This window comes from Centroberyx affinis, unplaced genomic scaffold (assembly GCF_046629955.1).
Source record: "Centroberyx affinis isolate AG114_WGS23_722 - 3 ecotype Tasmania unplaced genomic scaffold, CSIRO-AGI_Caff_v1 ptg002186l_1, whole genome shotgun sequence".
Taxonomy (NCBI): domain Eukaryota; kingdom Metazoa; phylum Chordata; class Actinopteri; order Beryciformes; family Berycidae; genus Centroberyx; species Centroberyx affinis.
The window spans coordinates 244,494-264,990 of record NW_027280494.1 but is presented as its reverse complement, the minus strand read 5'-3'; the positions used below and the strand labels follow the sequence as shown (position 1 = coordinate 264,990).

General features: G+C 42.3%; 2 protein-coding genes and 5 non-coding genes across 7 annotated transcripts; 3 read left to right on the top strand and 4 right to left on the bottom strand.

Moving 5' to 3' along the window:
• Nucleotides 1-1,030: 1,030 nt before the first annotated feature.
• mustn1b (musculoskeletal, embryonic nuclear protein 1b) lies at nucleotides 1,031-4,905 on the bottom strand. The gene is made up of 3 exons (XM_071532358.1): nucleotides 4,794-4,905; nucleotides 4,181-4,304; nucleotides 1,031-1,583 (listed from the first exon to the last, which is right to left on the bottom strand). The coding sequence occupies exons 1-3, from the start codon at nucleotides 4,800-4,802 to the stop codon at nucleotides 1,471-1,473; spliced, it is 246 nt and encodes an 81-aa protein (XP_071388459.1). The 5' UTR covers nucleotides 4,803-4,905; the 3' UTR covers nucleotides 1,031-1,470.
• trnae-cuc (transfer RNA glutamic acid (anticodon CUC)) lies at nucleotides 3,626-3,697 on the top strand. The gene has a single exon. It is a non-coding gene; the product is annotated as a tRNA-Glu (tRNA).
• Nucleotides 4,906-6,990: 2,085 nt separating the features above from the next.
• On the top strand, nucleotides 6,991-7,062 carry trnae-cuc (transfer RNA glutamic acid (anticodon CUC)). Its single transcript has one exon. It is a non-coding gene; the product is annotated as a tRNA-Glu (tRNA).
• A 96-nt stretch (nucleotides 7,063-7,158) lies between these two features.
• stimate (STIM activating enhance) lies at nucleotides 7,159-19,117 on the bottom strand. Its single transcript, XM_071532357.1, has 8 exons — nucleotides 18,055-19,117; nucleotides 16,128-16,176; nucleotides 15,932-16,027; nucleotides 15,418-15,539; nucleotides 14,991-15,103; nucleotides 14,524-14,601; nucleotides 13,790-13,933; nucleotides 7,159-9,248 (listed from the first exon to the last, which is right to left on the bottom strand). Exons 1-8 carry the CDS (start codon nucleotides 18,275-18,277, stop codon nucleotides 9,135-9,137), a joined length of 939 nt encoding a protein of 312 aa, XP_071388458.1. The 5' UTR covers nucleotides 18,278-19,117; the 3' UTR covers nucleotides 7,159-9,134.
• Nucleotides 9,663-9,735, bottom strand: trnar-acg (transfer RNA arginine (anticodon ACG)). Its single transcript has one exon. It is a non-coding gene; the product is annotated as a tRNA-Arg (tRNA).
• trnar-acg (transfer RNA arginine (anticodon ACG)) lies at nucleotides 11,264-11,336 on the bottom strand. The gene has a single exon. It is a non-coding gene; the product is annotated as a tRNA-Arg (tRNA).
• trnae-cuc (transfer RNA glutamic acid (anticodon CUC)) lies at nucleotides 12,942-13,013 on the top strand. The gene has a single exon. It is a non-coding gene; the product is annotated as a tRNA-Glu (tRNA).
• Nucleotides 19,118-20,497: the final 1,380 nt, after the last annotated feature.

Genomic DNA, 20,497 nt, shown 5'->3' with positions numbered 1-20,497 from the left:
TTAAACTAACTTAACAAGACTGATCTCTGAAGTTTGGCTACATGTAAAGCTTCACATTCAAAGCCTTGAATCAAGCAGAAAATATAACAAAAGCACTAGTAGTAATGCTGAATTGTTACTGAATATTTAGCAAGGTAGATAATCCCTAATCCAATTAAAGTACATTATGTTACCAGTCAGCTCATATTCCTGCTTTGTTTATATTTGTCTACCCACTGTTTGGTTAAGTGGTCCAAATGTCAGTGCCATTGAAGGCAATGTGTAATGTGTTGGATATCTCCTGGCTTGTCACTTTGAACAGATTGAAATTTTAGAAATGAGCATAATAGGCATTAGCACAATAGGCAGAATTACAAATATGAGCCACTATTTCTAGGATTAAAAATATATCTTGCCCTCATGGCCAAGTTTCTGTGTTGGTTTCTTATACACTGTTACACTGAAAAATGAATAACTCATGTGATGACTGGGCATAGGATAAATACTCGAAATACTAGAAAATATCAGATGAGACGCTTCATTCACCTCTCATTCAAGTGCTTTCCTCCCCGGACTCCCTCAGCCCCTCACTGAACAGCCTGTGCAGTTTCATCCGATGTGTGTGTTTACATCATTTCCGATATGCCAAACTGTGAACAGTGGCGTACTGTATGGAAATCGGACAACCAGCTCTGGGTGTAGAGAGAGTATAGCAGGGATAGATGAGGCTTTGAGTATTAAATAAAGTAACCTCCTCACTAAGTTCTGGGCATGATGCAGGCATGGTTGGCAGGATCCGTATTGAAGGCATCTGTGTGTGTGTGGGGGAGTGTGGGAGTGCATGTGGGAGTGCATGTTTACTTATCTAACTAGCAAAAAGCACTTTCACTACTTTCTGCCAAAAGTTGCCTGAAGGGGTTCTGTGGTATCATATCCCATGCCTCTACATAGACCACTACAAGCGGCTTTAATTCATATGTAGCAATTATGCTCTCTTTGTGGTTTACTGACACATCAAAGAAAAGCCGGAGGGTTTCTCTACAGAGAGGGAAATAGTTTCATGTTTATTTAGTCAAAATGGTCTTAAAGAAAAAAAGAAATTTAACTTAAAATTTTCATGTAAAAAAAAAAAGAACAAAATAAGACTAATGTTTTAACAATCTTTGTCAACACTGATGACAAATAAATCTCACAACTCATTGACAGCACATCACACATACCATTCCTGCTGACTAGAACCAAAACCATTGTTCAGTAGATACACTGACTGTGCAAATTGCAAAGTACAGTTGCTTACACAACAAGTGTCAATATTGCACAAACCAGCCCACCTATTTTCTCCTTTTGAAGACAACAATTTGGGGAAACAGTACACTTTTTGGCATGCATGTTATATACAAAAATACGTCATTTTCACAAACATACAGACTACAGAATTTCTTCAGTGCTATCGGTTCATCCTTCGGTGTGTGTCCTGCTCCTCCAGTGGGACTACTTTCCGAACACACTGGCTCCTGGAGCTTTTGCAGCAGGCTTCTCCAGCACCGTCTCTGCCCCTGATCTCACATTGCTGAACACAGATGGAGCCACCTTGCCCATGCGCTCTGAACAGAAAGAGAGACAGGTGTCTTTAGAGAGAAGATGCAGGGAACAGGTCTTTCTCAACAATCCCAAGGAATACAGTTCCCAGTTGAGTGTCTTTGAGGGAAGGGTGTGAAACCAAAAATATCTGTAGAGATGTTTTCTGTTTTATCTTACATCTCTATGTTGATTATTCATTTTACACAGAGGACAGGTAAAGAACAGACATCAATACCTACAGACTCATATTGTAAGTGTCCAATAACTTTTTATGGAATGCTACATTTACAACATTTACATATGTTGCCTCAAGGATCAAGATGGAGTTGAAAGGCTGTATGAAAGCTAACCTGAGCTCAGTCCATGGCTATTTCTGCTGACAAACAGTAAATATGGGTGGGGGTTATGCAAGCTGAACAGTGACGGTAGATGGTGTTAGTGAATGGAAGGACCCATCATGAGGTCCATAGGTGTGCAAAGCTCCCTGCCCAGCATGTGGACCACCAGGGTGCACCCTGTAGATTCCTGTACTCCATTACAAGAACAGGACTAAGGGTAAATTCAGCCCCCAGTCCCACTGATGGCTATTCTACCATCAGCAGGGCTGCTGGCAGCAGACAGAATAGCTGACTGCATGTCCAAGGTCCTGTTTAACCAGGCGATTACTCCGTTGATGGAGAGGCGTAATCTAGGTCTTTTGGATCTCCAGCTGCAGGCAAGGCTCCCAAAATAGCTGTGCCTAAAAGTTAGGCTCTGCTTGCTGGGAATCTCCTCCAGGACACGAAAACAAACAAACATGCCTTCAATCAAACAGTGCAGGATTGTGGTAATTTCTTGCCTGGGAATTGCACATATACCTCTGATCTCTTAGTGAAGTAGTCTATTACTGTTAGGACCGCAGTTCCCCCCATCAGTCACACATCCATTATTATCCGCTCCATGATGACTCCCACCTGGCACTGATGTAGTGGAGCATGTAACCCTGTAGGTTCCTTCTTTACTGTACAATTATCGAACCGTCAGCAGAAGATCTCAATGTCCGGTAGTTGGGGCCCCAGTAGAAACAGATCTGCAGACAGACCCTCTGTAGTGTCTGAACCCCAAGTGGATCTCCTGGAGATCCATGGAGAGAACCTGGCTCCTTGTTCAGCAGCCAGCAAAGGGAACCATGGTCAATACGCAGGACAAAAAAGGCGCAGCTGTAGAGGTAGGGAATGGCAAACACTACTGCTGGGAGCTCACATCAGGTCACACAGTAGTTCTACTGTGTCCAGCTCAGTGCCACTGTGATTTACATAGCGAAATGAGTAAAATATAAACTTTACTGTCATCCAGAACTCGCTTCTTACCCCGCAAAGTGTTCGCATTCTCTCTTACAAGTTTTGGTATATTGCATAAGTATTTTTATTCTGAAGGGCTACGTTGATTGTGCATGCAGCGAGCTAGCATTAGCTTTAGCTTCCAGTTTTTGTTTTCCCAAAATCTAGACCTAGGAGGAAGGGCGAAAGTTTGAGCCACCATGGAGCAGTCGTTTAGAAACCACACACAAAATTTAATCATGTGATAGGTCGTTTTGTATATAGAAGTGTTTGGGACGCTAGTAATGGAATGTAAAAATCAACGTCATTTAGCATCCCTTTGGGACTAGCTGTGCAATGCTTTACTGCTGAAACTAAATAGATATAAAATACCACTTTGACTGATCCTAATGGTGTTGGTTTCCTCTTTTACTTGTATTTAATTAAATCAAACATTGTAAGTTTTCATTCTTTTGTCATATAACTTACCTTCTTCAAAGGTTAACGTTGGAGTTGGTTACATAGTCTACTGTTAGCATTTGGACTGTTCTTTTTTATCAGCCTTAGAAAAGCGAAATGAAACATTTCATGATGCATACTGTGAATTGTGAAACTATTTTAAAACATTGTCATATGAAGTTTTGGTCACGTCACCCACACTCATTCAATGCTATATAATTAATATACAATTATCCTTTGGTATCTGCTCAGCTGTTATCGTACAATACAAAAATAATAAAGTATGGTGACGGTGTTTGTAACGTCCCTCCCTGGTGGTCTAGTGGTTAGGATTCGGCGCTCTCACCGCCGCGGCCCGGGTTCGATTCCCGGTCAGGGAACTAATTTTGTTCATCTCCTGGTGTAGGCCTATTTACGTACAAGATAGTAAAATGGGTGGAGCGATAAACACGGGCAGTAACCGCTGGATCCCTTTTTCCGTCTCTATAGAAGGAGTGGAAACTGACACAGACCAGGCTCTAGCTCAACAGGCCACACTACAGATAGCATTAAGGGGAGATAGCCTTCATATCACATGACTGAGTGCTTTGGTCCTCTCCTATCAAACTTGTTTAGTGGTCACTGGCCGGTCTAAAAACCTCAAGAGGCATTAAATTCTCTTACCATTTGATCAAGCAACAAACACATTATTTAAGTCTATAGGCCCAGCAGGAACATAAAAATCTCTGTCAAGCAAATATTAAAATGATGGGTTAGAAAGACATAAATGTCCTCATAGGCGTGAACATCTTACATGGTGTTACATCACTTGTCTGTGTTCCCAGTCTCAGAGGAAACAACAACAGTAAATGGTTTTTACTCACCACACTCTGCCATGACCTCATAGGTCTTACTCTTGACCTCGCCCTTCAGCCCCAGCTTACTGCGGGCTCCTTTCAGGTCCTCCTCCTTCATCGGTGGACGTTTCTTCTTCTTCACCTCGCCTGGCTGGAGGGAAGTGAGGAGAAAAAGGGAAGAAAGATAAGATAAGATATAGGCTACTTATATTGCCCCCTTGGGGAAATTTGTCTTGGACTCTGTGTTGCTGGGTCACTTAATAAAAAGCAGTTCCATACACAGCATACTTCACATTACATGCATACATACACCCTGATACAAAAAAAAAAAAAAAAAAAAAAAAAACATATGTAAAATTTAACATATTCTTACCAATAAAAGAATGCAAAGCAACCCATTGCACTATTGCATCATACTGTGCAACTATAGCACTGAACACGCAACCCCTACAGCCTATTACTGAGAAATTATTGCACAACCTCTATAATGTCTGTAACGTCTGCCAGAGGGTAGGAGCTGGTACTCAGAGAGGAGAACATGGGAAGGATCAGACAGTATCATATGATCAGACAAAAGTCTCTGTACACAAACATATAGACAACAAAGTCAAAAGAGCATATTTGTCCTGAGCTAACGTACCTGTGACATGTTGAGAGGGGTTGGTGTGGTAATCCCAGTGTTTCTCTTATCAGTGTGTTGGTGTGGCTTTTTGTTATTCTGGTCTGTGCCTTTCTGTCCCAACAAGCTTGCCCATTATATATAGACTTGGGCCAGACCCTCACACACATTTCCTATCAGTGAGTCAGCCAGACCCCCTACCCTCTGTCCCTCCCTGTCTGTTGTCAGTGTGTATTTTTAGGTGTGATGTGAGGGATGGTGCAGCTGGAACGGGTCTCCCGTTCTTTATGACGGGCTTACAGGCCAACAGCTGATAATGCAGAGGACAAAACACAAGTGGCCAGCTACCTCCCCTTCCAGTCCAGTGAACGCCTGTCTGCCACTCAGCCGCACCTCCCTGCTCCAGTGGTTAGGACTGCAACTTGGATTCAATCCCTACTCAGGGAATCTCTCTTTGGGTCTTGTGAAAAGCATTGCAAGACTGCAACAAATTGTACTGGCAAAAATTAATAACTAGACAAACTGGACAACTGCCTTGTTTGTTACTTACTTAATACTTACTTAATATTATCAAGATATATAATGTTACAGTGAAGCCATTTGTGCTTCCGTGATAGGCAACAACAGTCTGCTGGCCCAATCTGGCCCCACACCAGATAACCCCATTAACCATTACACCATGACAGAGTTATATCTGTAAGACCCTGTATCACTATGCGGAGCAATTATAATGCAATTAGCAAATGCAATGGAGTCAATGTACATAATTTTAGGCTAGGCAGGCCCACATCAGGTAAAGTCTGATGTGGTCTTTGAAGTCTTAGAAGGCTATGAAGACCAATTAGATATTACCTGGCTTGAAATAATATGCTGATGTAATCTTTAGAGATTACTGTCACAACTGATACATGAATAAAGAACATTTTGGTTATTTGTGTACACCTAAATTATTACATAATAATAATAGTTATTATAATAATAATTATTATTATTGCTACATTTCACAGATAATGGTACTGAAACAAATTGTCCATACATTAGATAGGTGTTATATCATTTATTGCATTCTTGTTACACAGTATGATAAAAAGGTGGGTTTTAAGGCCGAGTACGTAAGCAAACAGTTAAGTCAATACTTAGTAGTCAGAAAGCATGGCATCATAATCGGAAATCAGTGCACGGGTGTGACCACATCTGATAGAAATGGACAAATTGACTCAACATTTTAAATGAGAAACTCAGTGATACAGAAATGGCTCTCGCCTCATTCAACCAGCTGTCTCTGATCTGAGCATCCCAGAGACAGTAATAGGATCTGAGAGTAGGTCCTGAATTAGAGATATTCTAACAAAAACAATCACTATAGAGGAAAGACAGAGGCAGAGACACCTCAGTCTTCATCTGGATGTGGACTTCTGTGTAACAGCCATCTATGACTAAACTAAATGTATGTTTGTGTGGGTGCTTGAGCTTTTGTAAGTACAGTATGCACAAAATTGATCTCTTGTAGACCTGACTCTTGTGTGGTTGGCAGGCTCAAACCAGTGGGCATCTGTTCGTGCATGGCTCTATGGTTACTTATCTAACTAATAACAATATCTCTCTCAACCTCCTCTACAAACAGCTTTATGGAAATTCATAGTACAGCCCTTGTCTATACTTATAGCTCCACTGGTGGCTTTTGTAATCATGTTTATTGTTACTGATGATAAACCAAATAAGCAATAGACATAACAAATGATATGCTTGTGTCAGGCAGAGTATGAAATCACAGCACACACAGTGAAAGTGACAAAGGTAAAATTAGCATTTTGGTGTGTATGGGTGCTTCATTAAGTTGATGAGTCAGGTTGTAATGCTTTGTAAGAGCCACACTTATTACTGAGCTCCTGCGAGATGTGACTGTTGTCACTAAATGTGTGCTTATGTATGCCCCTAAGTATTTGCACGCACGCACGCACTAAACAGTGGATCTATTTCAGGGCACATAATCATTACTGTTAGATCAGACAAAGTCCAACAGTGGAAATGGCTCACTGCATCGTTTCTCATATCTGCGGCCTGTCGGTGTCGAAGTGCTTCCTCTAGTGGCAGAAAATAGGCATTACAACCACCTTGTGCTCAAATAGACTCACTCCCCTAATCATAATCATTGTTCCCGGCCTGAAGGCGGTGCCAGTACGTTCTTATTGAGTCACGGAGTGCAACGCTCACATCTTCCCTGGTGGTCTAGTGGTTAGGATTCGGCGCTCTCACCGCCGCGGCCCGGGTTCGATTCCCGGTCAGGGAACGAGTTTTTAATTTATCAACACAATACTGAGTACAGACTGAGGGGAAAAAGATATGAAACAAATGTGTGGAAAAGAAAAAGGACTCAACTTGCAGCTCCAAATTAATGTTTCACATACTTTATTGGAAAAGCATATATAATGATAACTTATGTCCATCATTTGTAAGTCATTTTAATTGTCTAGTAGTTTTATTTTGCAAAATACTAAAAGCCCTCTTTGTCCTGGTTGAGCTGAGGGGTTACCATAACCGTTTTCCTCCTGCTTTAAAATGCACACAGTAATTTATTCCTTACTAATATGCCAAGAACATCATTATTACCAGCACCAGTCATCACAGTCACAGTTAATGTCACCCTCCCTTTGCTTTTAAGAGGACCAGTAAGGAAATCAGTGACAGCGCATGCACACACTCACACACTCATGCACACCCACACACCCACCCACACCTTTTTCTCCAACATCTGGTCCACAGTCACTAACAGTTTAGAGGTCTGTGCTTCTATCACATTCTCAACATCAGAGCCTGCTGAATGCTGCTTCATGCCTGAAGATCTGGGACTCTGGGTCAAAAATACAAAAAAAAAAAAGAATCATAAAAAAAATACACCGGTAATTCTGGTAACTCAGGCACGTTATTGGAACAAAGAGCAAATGGAACAAACCGTCAAACACAGGACCATCACACAAACACAAAAGGAAAGACATTCACAAAGCTGTGATGAATGGGAAACTGCAAGAAAAGTGAGGGTCCCATATCTACTCTTCCTGTCTGAGTGAAGGAATACACTTTTGGAGCAAGCTTCGTCAACTTTTTGGCCCAAAAATAACACTCAAAACTTACAAAAACAAAACTCAAACTGGGAGTAGAGACATTCAAAGACAAAGAACACACACAGAACCAGAGCGTGTCAGTAAAACGGTCACAGACACAAAGAGCGAGACCGCAATCTTCTGCCTACAGAGACCGATAACATTGGCTAAGCTGATGTTAGGAGGATCTTGCAGCGGTGCTTGCAGTCCTTTGTCCTATAGCTTCGACAGGTGAAAGGACACTATCAGAAGAAGGGCCAAGATTAAAATGGTTGCCGCCAAGCGTTGATGCTCTCCCTCTGCAGTCGTAACATAGGCTTTGACATGATTAGCATTACGTACAAGATATACAGTATAGTGTGTAACTGTGCTGGAAAGAGTTAGGGTCACACCAATAGTGATTCAAACATTCTGAAATAATGCTCCTCTAAATTAGGGCGTACACACACACACACACACACACACACACACACACACACACACACACACACACACACACACACACGCCATGGTGGTAAGCCTACTTGAGGAAACAAACGTAACACATGTAGTTTATATGGAATCTACATCAGGAATACAATCACTTTTGGGGAGGCGAGGGGGGCGTTTCAGAGTATTAAATGTATCAAACTGGACAGTAGGGCTAACATGATGGTTTACCTCTGTTGTGGCCATTCGCACATGTCAAACCAACATGATCCTGGACCACTGCATCACAAAACCATACACCCTGCCACAAAGTCCAGCCATTACTAAACCAGTGTTAACAGTTTTTTTCCCATATTATACTTACATAAAATTACGTAACAATACAATGCTCATTCATGATAGGGTTCATTTTCCCAAACAGAGTGTCTTCACACCAACACTCACAAACGGAGTGCCGTGTTGAAATGCAACAGAGATCCATGGTGCGCGGTTAACTGCAACAAAAATGCCTCCCAGTGCCTTAAATCCCAGTTTAGACACAGTTTATGCAGGAGTCCTCTAGGAGTCAACAATAAAGGGAATTTTGATGGGTGTCATCCTGTGTTCACATCCTCCACACACACACTCCCACCCCCGACACACACAAATATTCCTCTATCAGCAATGGACACCCAGTGTAATATTTGCGTTTCAAAACATCAGGTCAACTCCTAGGGCTGAAATCAGAATGTGTGGAGGAAGGAGGGGGGGGGGGGGGGGGGGTTGTGTGGGACTATGAGGTGAACGGCTACCAGAGCGAGTTAGACCAGAACAGTCTAGCTAGGCACACAGGTCAAACGGGGATCCCCATGCGATGCTTCTTCTTCTTCACCGTCTTCAGGCCAGTGAGTCGACGAACATCATCCTCATCCGAGTCGTCCATCTCATCGTCTGCTGAGAAAAGGATCTGAGAAATAAGGGGGATTATTGATTATTATAGAGCTAAAAGATCAAGAGGAGACTGAATTTGTCTAGATGTGTTTTACTGTACATGCCCTGTTCACAGCAGTCCTTTACTCAAGTGCTTGTTAGAGCAGGAATAATTGTCCATACAAGTAGTAACTGTCCATATATTGTAGAGTGATATGCAATGTCCATAGCTTACACTATTGTCATTGTACCATGTATGTCAGTATGTAATGTGAAACTATAATATACAGTATTGCTGCACAATGTCACCAAGACACATTCTTGTACATTCATTGTGCTTTATGGACAAAGTGAATGTGATCCTTGTGCTTTCAACAACAGCAAATATTACATCCCAGCCCGAAAACTCACAATCACTCTCTAATGCAAACAGGAGAACTAGGAAAACATACGAGCCAGCCAGGAGTCGAACCTAGAATCTTCTGATCCGTAGTCAGACGCGTTATCCATTGCGCCACTGGCCCGCAGTGGTTACACAGCAGCTACTGAGACCAATATATGTGCTCGAGTGAGGCACAGCGCCCATCCCCCCACAGCGCTCTGTCAGCGCTCTGCAGCACGCATTTCCTCTGAGGCCAGCTGCAGCACACAAGTAGGAGAGGAAACTAACTATGAAGCTGGCTTTTGTCTGCACTGCTTAGAGCGTTTAATATTAAAATGCAATGAAAAGCAACTTTGCATTTCTTTTTGAGATCCATGAAACAAAAACTCCAAAACAAACTAACATGTGGCCCAATGCCAAAGAAAGAGTTAGGTTACTTGTGAAAGGTATAACTTGTGTTTATGAAAAGTATAACTTGTGTTTATGAAATGTTAAACCTTGTGTTTTCAAATAATTTAACATCAGGGCCTGATGATTCAAATGAAGTCAAGTAATTAGATATTATTAACAAAGTTGTTTGTTAGAAAAATCAACCAGTGCAATGTGGAGACAAAATCTGGGTCAAATTGTTGGTAACCTGAATTTCACAGTTGGAATTTTGACAAGACATTCCTCTCAGTCACAAGTCCAGAAAACACATAAGGTTTAGGCTAAAGCACATGGCAGTAATGGATGAAATGAAGATGAAGACACTTTCAAGAGCTCCAGCAACCTTTGTGTTCAGCCTAAAATAACTTTCAACTCAAATGAAAGATAAGAAGTTTATCTAAGCATATGCAAACTGGAAGTCCATGGTAACAAAAATCCATATTCATCCATCCATATTCTGTCAAATCAGCTGGTGGATAACAGTTTTTTAGCCAAGATTTGTCACTGAAGCCTGAAGAGAAATCAGTAACAACCATGAGAACAATGTGGTCTCCCTGCCTGACCTCGAATGGGCCCTTACTGGAGCTTACTGGAGGTGGCATTCAATAGATAAGTGTTAATGGGTCTCTCCAAGACGTTCATGAATAAGGAGGTGGGTGCAAAAGGCTTGAGGGACGTTGTTTTTTTCCTGGGGGATGGGGACGTACTGTATTTGTGTTTCCCTAAACTGCGGCACAAACTGGCTTTGTTGTCGTTTGGCTCAAAAGCAAAGTGTGTTGAAAATGGAAGATGTCAAATTCACTGTTTACTAGAGAGACTTTGATAATAATAGGGCCAAAGGCTATAGACCAGGCTATGATTATGGCCATCATTTGACCACTCCAAGCTCTTGCAAATAAAATAAATCTGGACAAATATGGCTAAAGGCTCTTGTTGGCTTGTGTCTGTTTGTGTGAGCCCAGTTTATTCTTGGCTACGCTTCTGGTAACATTCACCCACAAAAAAGAAAAGAAAGCACAAATAAAGAAACAAATTAATACACAAATACATAAATAACAGAACAATCTAGAAAATAAACACAGATAACAGATAAAAAAACCCAAACAAGCAAAAAAAAAATGAGTACATATATAAATCAGAGCACCACAAAACCCTGTTTTTGTGGTCGTGGCTATAACTTTCCAAAGCCCGCAGTATGGTAAGAATGTTGTTATTGTTGCAAAAATATGGCAAAACGGTTACGAGCCAGCCAGGAGTCGAACCTAGAATCTTCTGATCCGTAGTCAGACGCGTTATCCATTGCGCCACTGGCCCGCTGAGCAGCTGCAGGCTTCTCACAAAACACAAGTCTGGGGCATAAAGGCCAAACCCACATACCAAATTACTTCCTCTTCACTTCTCTCTGGCCTACACTTCTCATTTGTGCCTCATTATCCAAGCACAGGAGAGACAAACACATCACAGTTTAAAAAGCTCATTCAGGAGCAGTTCAAAGAGTAGTGAAGCATATTTGAGTTATCATAAATCAACATATCTTACAAGTGAGGAGGCCTATGAAGCAACAGTCCATTTCATTACCATGCAGAGCTGCCGGAGTGAGTCATACTGAAATGGCCTAGAGATGACAACAACCTCTCACTCCACAAATCTTATTTATCGCACAGATTTCCCAAATACATTTATTATGCAGAATTCTCCTGCCGAGTTACTGATGAAGACCTAATAGATGTAATCACGTCACATAGTGATATTATTTAGCAACTCCATACTATTAGTTCAGATAGGTGTAGGTCCTGGTTACATAGCAGATCTTTTAACCCTTAAAGAACTTTATGTTCTGAAAAGTGATGTACAAATGATCTCCTTACTAAGGTGACTTAGTATCACACTAGTTTGGCCCATGCATAGTTAATGGTTTTAAAGAGAGATTCCCTTCAAAAACTCTTTCTTGCTATATCATCTGATAATCACTTTCTTCAATAGATCGCTGGGATATTTCTATTTGGTGTAGAGTGGATTCTCCATTACAGTACTCAAACATAATGGGAAATGTGGTTCATGAATGGATGGCTCATGATGTCCAATTTTCCCATTGTTTTAATTTTCAAATTCACTTTTTTTTTTACCTAGTTACAATAGCAAGGACATAGATTTAGAGGTAAAAAATAAAGGCTTCAAATTGTTTTGTGTTTATTTTCTAACAAAAAATTGCTTTTAAGCCATTTAAGTATAAATTGCAGGAAACATGATTGCAAGAAATATATAGAATATTTCACCACATCTCCTCATTGCCTGCCCCGTGCCTTTCACTTTCACAAGTTAAATCTAATTTCAAGCTCCTGATAGTTTGCAGCCCTGGCTCTGATTCTCATTTAAGTTGCCAACTGTTCTCCCACAGACATAAATACAGCTCAAACAGCTCAAATTGATATGAGAAAATGCCTGCCTAAAGCTGACTGCCTGAGTTAGGAATCTAGCACACATTATTTGTGGATTATGAGAGAGCACCTACACACATTTCTATTAAGTCAAATGGAAAACAGATGGAAGGTGTTACAGAAAGTGAAACTACTCTGTATGTTGGCTAGACACTCTGCTACAGTATCAGACTCTCTGCTACAGTATCAGACTCCTTCAGTCTGTCATTCCATTTTAATTGGCCCATCAGCAGCCCCACTTGATTCCCCAGTGTCTCACAAAAAGCCTCAATAGGCCATAATCTCAGAGTCATTATCAAGTTCATAATAATAAGTATGATATTGATATCACATTCACAGATAGTGGTGGTGCTCACGTGGGATAAAAGAAAAAAAAACCCAGAGGCTGTGTGTGGTACTTCAACCAAACACCTTCAAAGATTTTCTCCCCTGCCACAAGTCGGGGATTTCAGAGAACATGCCTTTACAGGAACATCACAGCTCCCTGGTGGTCTAGTGGTTAGGATTCGGCGCTCTCACCGCCGCGGCCCGGGTTCGATTCCCGGTCAGGGAACACCTTTTAAATTATTTTAACACGTTCCATAATTCAGCATAAATGCAAGTAGAGAACACTCCAAAGACAACCACTGCAACTCAGAGACAAAGAATGATAAAACAATCTAATCCAGCACAACTGCTTGCCAAAGACACAGAATCAGTGAAGCTTTATACCCTAAATTAAATAATTTATATCCAAAATTAAAAATACTATCTAATATAGACTTTGTTCTAATAACTTCTGATCCATAAAAATGTTCCCTTGCTGAAAGCAGATTGAGTTTATGACTTCACGTGTTGTGAGCGACTGGTGTGGCTGTCTGAGGTCTGTGGAGCGGAGCAGTGCGTTGGGCCCAGCTGCTTTACAGGCCTATAAAGTGACTGGTCATGGCCACTAGCTAGGGTGATTGACAGCTCTAGGACATACTCCTACTCTAGTCTGTGTGAGTGTGTGTGTGTGTGTGTGTTGAATCAGTACCAAGTAAGTTTATCCATGCCAGGTGTTAGTCAGCAGAGCCAACGGCGGCCAGGAGCGGCAGACAGTTGAGTGGTTACGTCACACTGAGACAACATGCACAGCTTCAGGAGCTCAAGAGAGGCTTTTTGGGTAAAGGGGAGACGGGACAGGCAATGGAGGACTGCTGTACTGCAATCAAGGGGTATTTACTCTGAGCTCTCTCAAAGAGTTTTTTCTAAATATTGGTCATCTTTAAATATGCAAGTCTCAATAATAAAAATGGTACCGGTCTTTTGTTATCCCTGCAACAACTGTATCGTTCCAGTGTGACGTACCTCTGACTCCGAGTCATCATGGGAGAGGGCCCGTCTGTAGCGCACCTTGCTGTTCCCCCGTGAGTCCTCCTCCCTCTCCTCCAGCTTGGCTTTTGTCCTGTGCTTCTTCATTAGGAAATTATCGACCACCCAGAACATGAGGGCCTGAGGGAAACAGAGAATATGCCTTCGTGAATGATCTTTGCAGCATGTGCAATTAAGGCTTTTTAGCATTTTTCACCCAGACAAACTGGAATTTTTCACATTCATGCACTGTCCCTCCACTGACTACCTCCATTGCAGCTGTCTTCCATGTTTGTATTCACCAAGTGACTCCCGCCAGCGCAGAATTGTGACGAATGTCGAACTAGAGTGACGTAAAGTCGCATGAATTCCGATATGACTGTTCAGACTGAGGTCGCACTGCAAAAAATCAGACCTGTATCTGATTTAGGACCACACATGAAAGTGGCTCAAATCAGAATTGAAAAGATCAGATTCCATGTGATTTGTGCTGTTCACACTGTTATGAAAAAAACAGATCTGAGTCATATATGAGCAAAAAAATCAGATTTGGGCCACTTTTGCCTGCAGTCTGAACGTAGCCATAGACATCTGCCATGGTAGAAACAGACAAGTCTGGTTGAGGCAACCAACGATGGAATCTCACTGAGAAACAGTTAAAGGTGTGTTATCAAACCAAGTGCTGCATAATCAGAGAACACAACAGAGACACATAGGAACAGCAGACTTACGTTGATGAAGAACGGAACAATGAGCATGACGATGGCCAGTTCCAGGTCAGGATTCTCTATGGGGTTCAGGAGAGCCAGCTGCGACACCCACACACACACACACACACACACACACACACACAAGCACAGATGTAAGCATACACAGAACACCCCGGGCCAGTAGCACAGACATTAAGCCTAGCCTTAGACTAAAAATTTCAATGAAGGTCTCCATTGTGAGAAAAACGTATAGAAATTACATGGTTCAGACCTAGGCTAGGCCCGATCCACGTCTGTGAAACCTGTCCTTTGGCACGGAGGTAAACAACTGACAGCAGTGGGCACTTGCTTTCAGGTTAACCGCTCTCCGGTCAAATCAGCACTCCTACTTCCAACATAAAAAGAATCCCTCACTGCCAGAGACTGACTGCTGATCAGAGTCCCTGTCTCGGTCTGATATCTGATCAAGCCTTAGTGGTGCTGCTGACCTTTTTCCACTGGGGGATGAGGAGAACCAGAATGATGAGGACTTTCTCAAACATCATGATGAGGATGTAGAGGGCACACTGACCCACCCATGCTGTGCACTGCACTGGTTCTCCTACACACACACACACACACACACACACACACACAGGAAAGCAGGAACACAACAGATAAACATACTGTCAAACATCTCCTTAATTATTCACTTATGGATGACAACACATCATTAGATTTGGAAACTGTTAAATTTACTGTTTTGGGAACAAACAAAAACACTGGCAGTGTAAGAAAATAAACTGCATGACATTGCAGCATTGCAGTGCTAAGGGCAGCTACTGCCCTCCATTGGACATTACAGGTACCACCAGATGAGGGGGTGCTAAAAATCTCCCTTCAACACACACACACGCACACACGCACGGTCCTCACCATATTCTCCAAAACGTAGGGAGTCCCACTGCCTCCACTCTACAATAGCACTGACGGCTCTCACCCCGGCATAGATCAGCAACATGCCCAGAGACGCATCCAACAGGAAGTTAATGAGGTATCTACGAGAGAGAGAGAAGTGAGTGTATTCTGGATGGGGGTGTAAAGTGTGGGGGAGGGGGGAGGGGGGAGGGGTCTGAGCACGGGCCAAAGAGCCATCCTTCTGCAATCAGAGAATCCCCCCCGGAGGGTCTGGTGGTCAGGATTCAGCACTCTCACCAACAGAGCCTGGATTCAATTCCCAGTCAGGGAATGTACTTTATTGTGCTTCATGTCTACAAGATTAAATAACCTACAAGTGAGGATCGGTAAAGTAATTTGCTCATTTTCTTGGAAGTTTGGTGATGTACACAGCAGTCACTGCACAAGTTTATGCGTAACACACAGAATGAGGGAGCTCAGAGAGGTGTGGTCAGACACAGACAGACAGACAGGATCAGCAGGATGGACTCACAGTGAGCAAGGGTCCTCCTCGGTGAGGTCAGACAGGTAGACGTTGGCAAAGTGGATGAACAGCATCCCTATGGCCTGCTTTGAGGTGTCCAGGAACCTGTGGAGGGACAGGACAGTTGATGTGTCTGAGGAATTCCCGGAGGATACATTCGATGCCGTTACAGAGAAATGAATTAGAGTTGGCTGGGCTGCCTTACCAGATCCTCCAGGGTCTCCTCTCATGCTTGGGCTCCCTGAAGCGTTTCACTGTAGAAGAAACAGCATGTCTTATTATAATAGTGGGGATTTACAGCAGGGCACGCAGCGCAAACACATACCGATCAAACAGAATCCCTGTGCTATTCATTTAACTGAATCACAACACTCATGTGAGTTGTTTAAGGTCCGGTCTGCACTTTAATAGTGTTTTGTAATAGCTTATCTCTAGTCTTGTCTTGACTAACATAATATATTTATGACTGGAAATGAGGGCTGACTTCCCCTTTTTGAGTGGCTAAACTGTCACAAAAATAGACTCACAAGTGAGACATCAAAAAGTTCCTCATCTAGCCTACCAAAAACTGATTTATAGTTATTTAAGTTCAAATGAATAAAAACAAAATTAAAATCAATTCTATAAGATCTATGACTGTGTAGCTGGCACGCTGACGCAGAGTGAGACTGGAACAATGTGTTGTTGGTCTCAGAGGAAGCAGAACTAGCAGACCAGAACCTAAAAACTGCTGATATCACACAGAACAATCATGATATGATAAATCTGATACCCTAATTTTCTGCTAACTGCAAAAAGGCGATGCAGAGGAAAGGCTTGGAAATGTATCAAGCTGGGCAATGGGGAAATGTGGAATCTAAATTCTTCAGTGTTTGGGTGTTTGGTTGTAGATCTAGCCTAATGCACCAGGTCAAGAAACATACAGAGAGTTAGTAAGTAGTAATATAAAACTGGAATATTCAGCTGTCTTGACCAGAATCGAACAGAAAGATAACACCTGTTAATGGTACATAACATGGCAGTAACTTATGCTAATATGTGTAAAGCCATAGCTCCCCAGGTAACAAAACACTGCAACTAGCTGTCAGTGCGACTGCTACTTGGGGGTGTGAAAGTTATGGGCTTTTTCTCAGTCTTCTCCTTAATTAATCCCTGTGTGCACGAGAGTCTGAGGGGTGTAATGCAAGAACGCTCCTCTCTGATAGCAGTGTAATGTCTAACACAAATAAAGCTCTTGCTGTTCTTCACAATAGTGGCTTGTTTTCGATGACGCCCCCCACTCTCTTCTCTTAACTCCTATGACACAGAGTTGCCTGCAGGGTGAGAGAAGCGCTTTGATGCTTTATGACACTGATTTACTTTTCTAACATTTGACAGACGCTGACTCTTACTCTTACATTCAGTTTTTAAGTCAAAGTGTGATGCCTCCACTGGACAATTAACCATTGCCTCTACATGAGTACCATTAGACTCCCAGAGCCAACATCAAATGTCAAGGGTTGCCTTCCTAAATGACGTAATGTTACCCGAACAAATATTTACTAAGGGCTTTTTGTGTTCTCATATGGGCAAAGTTATTTTGCAAGCTGTGACCTCTTTCTGTTCTGAGTGCAAATGTGACTTCAGACTTGACACACCCTGTGTGCAGCTGGGCGTGATGCAGGCGCAGGCCGAGGCCTCAGCCCACTCTGCTGAGAAAGCTGCCTCAGGCAACACGGCTCTGAAGTGCTGAACATTCCTCACTGCTGTGCGGCTGCACTCTACTGGGCCACAGAGGCACACCAGAGAAAACTGGGGCTGTGGTCAACACAAAGGTCAAACAGCTGTCAGTGCTAGTGCCAAAGACTGACTGACAATGGAAAATGGCTTCATCTTGAGTGCGACCTTCTATGTAAGGGTGAAATAGCAAGACTTTGCACAATTTCTGCCACTTCCAAATGAAAATCCTTTGTGAAAACCACAGCAGTGGTCTATGAGGCAATTACATGATTTAGTTCTTTTAAATTGTGTATTCTAAATGGGTGGCAGGGGCTTCTCCCAGGTGTGATCAATATTGCATTTGATTAACCGAGTGATGCGATTGGATAATTGGCCCAGTTTGCATCCGCGGCGTCACCTCTTGGCATACTCACACATCAAGGTGCTGAAGGCAACGACGGCTAGAAGCCCTTGCAGGAAAATCCCGAAAGAGTCCATCAATGCGCCGTTCTCGCACCCCCGGTTATCTGGACCTGACGTGGGGCTGGCGGACACCGACGTGTTGGTGGAGGACATGGCAGGTAGTCCTACTCCTCCAGGACCTGCTAATGCCACGTCTCCGACCTGGTAAAGCAAATTCACCCCACTCACAGCCATGGGGCACGACCAGCCTGGCTAAATTTACTAATGGAGTGGGAATTAAAGCCGGGGTCAACTGTTTCTTGCACACAGACTCTGTGGGCGTCCCAGTCCTGTCCAGCAGTTGTTGGTCAGCTAGCAATCGATATGTTAAGCAGGACAGTCTTCGGTGAGAAGTAGTAGCATCCTCTCTCTTGCAAGTGCGGACTCATTCTCTTGATTCAGACAGCCAGAGAGCCATGGCTGACTTCATATTAAAAAGTAGAACAGTTGCCACTCAAACGGGATACCGGAAGCTGAAATAACGTAGTACCTTGCTCCAAGTGGCTTGCCTACACGGTTTGAAACCGAGCTGCGACATTAAAAATCATTAGCGGGTTTGCAAGCTCTATTCAGCAGGGGGAAAAAGGAAATTTCCTAGCTCGTCCTGGAATCTTCTGATCTGCAAGCGAAGCTAGTTCAGACGCAAAAGCATCAGCTAGTTAGCCTGTCAGCCTTTTATAGACCTGAACTACTTGTATACACAAAACACATTCTCCAGTGTTATAACTTGCATTAAAGGCTGTTATATAGTGCAGGATAAATGGTCAGAAGTGGTTAATTTAGCCGACCCACCACCACAGCAAAAGGAGCTCAGCGGCTGGGATGCTGCTAACATTACCTACCTAGCTTACAAGCTACCTAGTTCGCGTTAGCTAACGTCAGGCTAGCAAGCTCCAGTTCCAAGTTCTTGCAAATGATGTCTGACATGGAAAAAATGCATGACACAGGGCTTTCTCAACTATAACGCCTGTAACAATAGTCTGTCTATATGCAAAAAGCGGATATGATAAATAATCGGCAGGTCGCGTAACGTTACATCCAGCTGCTTCTCTGCCCAGCAGTGCCCACTCATGTTGACAGACGTAGTGTCATGTGACCAACGTGGAAAAACGGCATGCTGGGAAATGTAGGACAAACGTGGGGAAACGTTTAGAATTCGTTGTTCACCGGTTTTATTGCAGTATTCTCTTAAATAACAATTATAAGTCTCAAAGATGAAATAAAAATGTTTCATTGTTTTGAATAAAGCTGTAACTACAGAACAGGCAAATTAGTAAACAAATACAGCGGGTTGCTCACACAAAATCAATCACACCACAGACTACAGTAAATTGGCAAAAAAAATTAAATTCAGATGAATTGATTTACAGAAGCATGTTAAGTAGATCTGCTTGCTTTTAAAACTGTCCATTTGACATTACAACCCAAATGGTCTACATCATTAAGTTAATTGTTAAAACAGACAATTCATTTTGGCTATACTGCCTGCTTTAAAAACTATTCAATGACCATAAACTGCTGAAACGCTACAAAACTGGGATTATGCTCCATATGATGCAGCAGAATTTAAACTTTAAATCCCCCAAAGACAAGCAGAGGCTGGGGAATGCTCTGTCAGTCTGCATCCAAATGAAAATGTTTAGGCCTGTGCTGTGCAAATATATGCCTAGGGCATTTACACAATGCTTGCAGAGAAAGTTAATTACTCAATAGAAAAATCTTTCTAATCACCCTGTTGCACTAGAAGATATTTGCGATTATGTACACTATATACAAACTCATGCGCTATATACACTTTGCATACTGCCATACAGTACATGGTTTTGCTTGTGCTTACATTAGAGAATCCTTGCATTGTCAACCGCTCTTAAGTAGTAGTAGCAGAAGCCTTAATAACAAACCCTTCTGAAGACTAAGGCCTCTTTTACATCTGACATGAACATGCGTCTGGATAACATTGACACTTGGCATTAACATACATCTCTGGTGTCCACACTGAAATCGAATGGCTCATTTTAGGACTACAAGTATGTAAATCACGTTATGCTTCTTTTCTAAACAAATAAAGATATTGTCATGGACAGGTTAGAAAACTTTATGCAACTGTTGTTAATACTATTAATTTCATCACAGCAAACAGACACCTAATCTCAATCACCCCCACCCCATTCACAAGTGTCATGACTATCCATTTTTGATAATCTACCATTATCAATACTCGTCTCTAGTTTTAAATTACTATCTGAGCAGCTTGCCACCTGCTTTCTTTGCATGTGCCTCCTAGTTGGATTTGTGTCAATTAGTTCTGTTTACACTTTGCTATTAATGTGGCCAAAAACATCTCTGACCACCTCCAGAGATAGTTTGGGCGATTAGAGCATTTCCAGCTCGATGTTTATGTGGTTTAGCTCTATA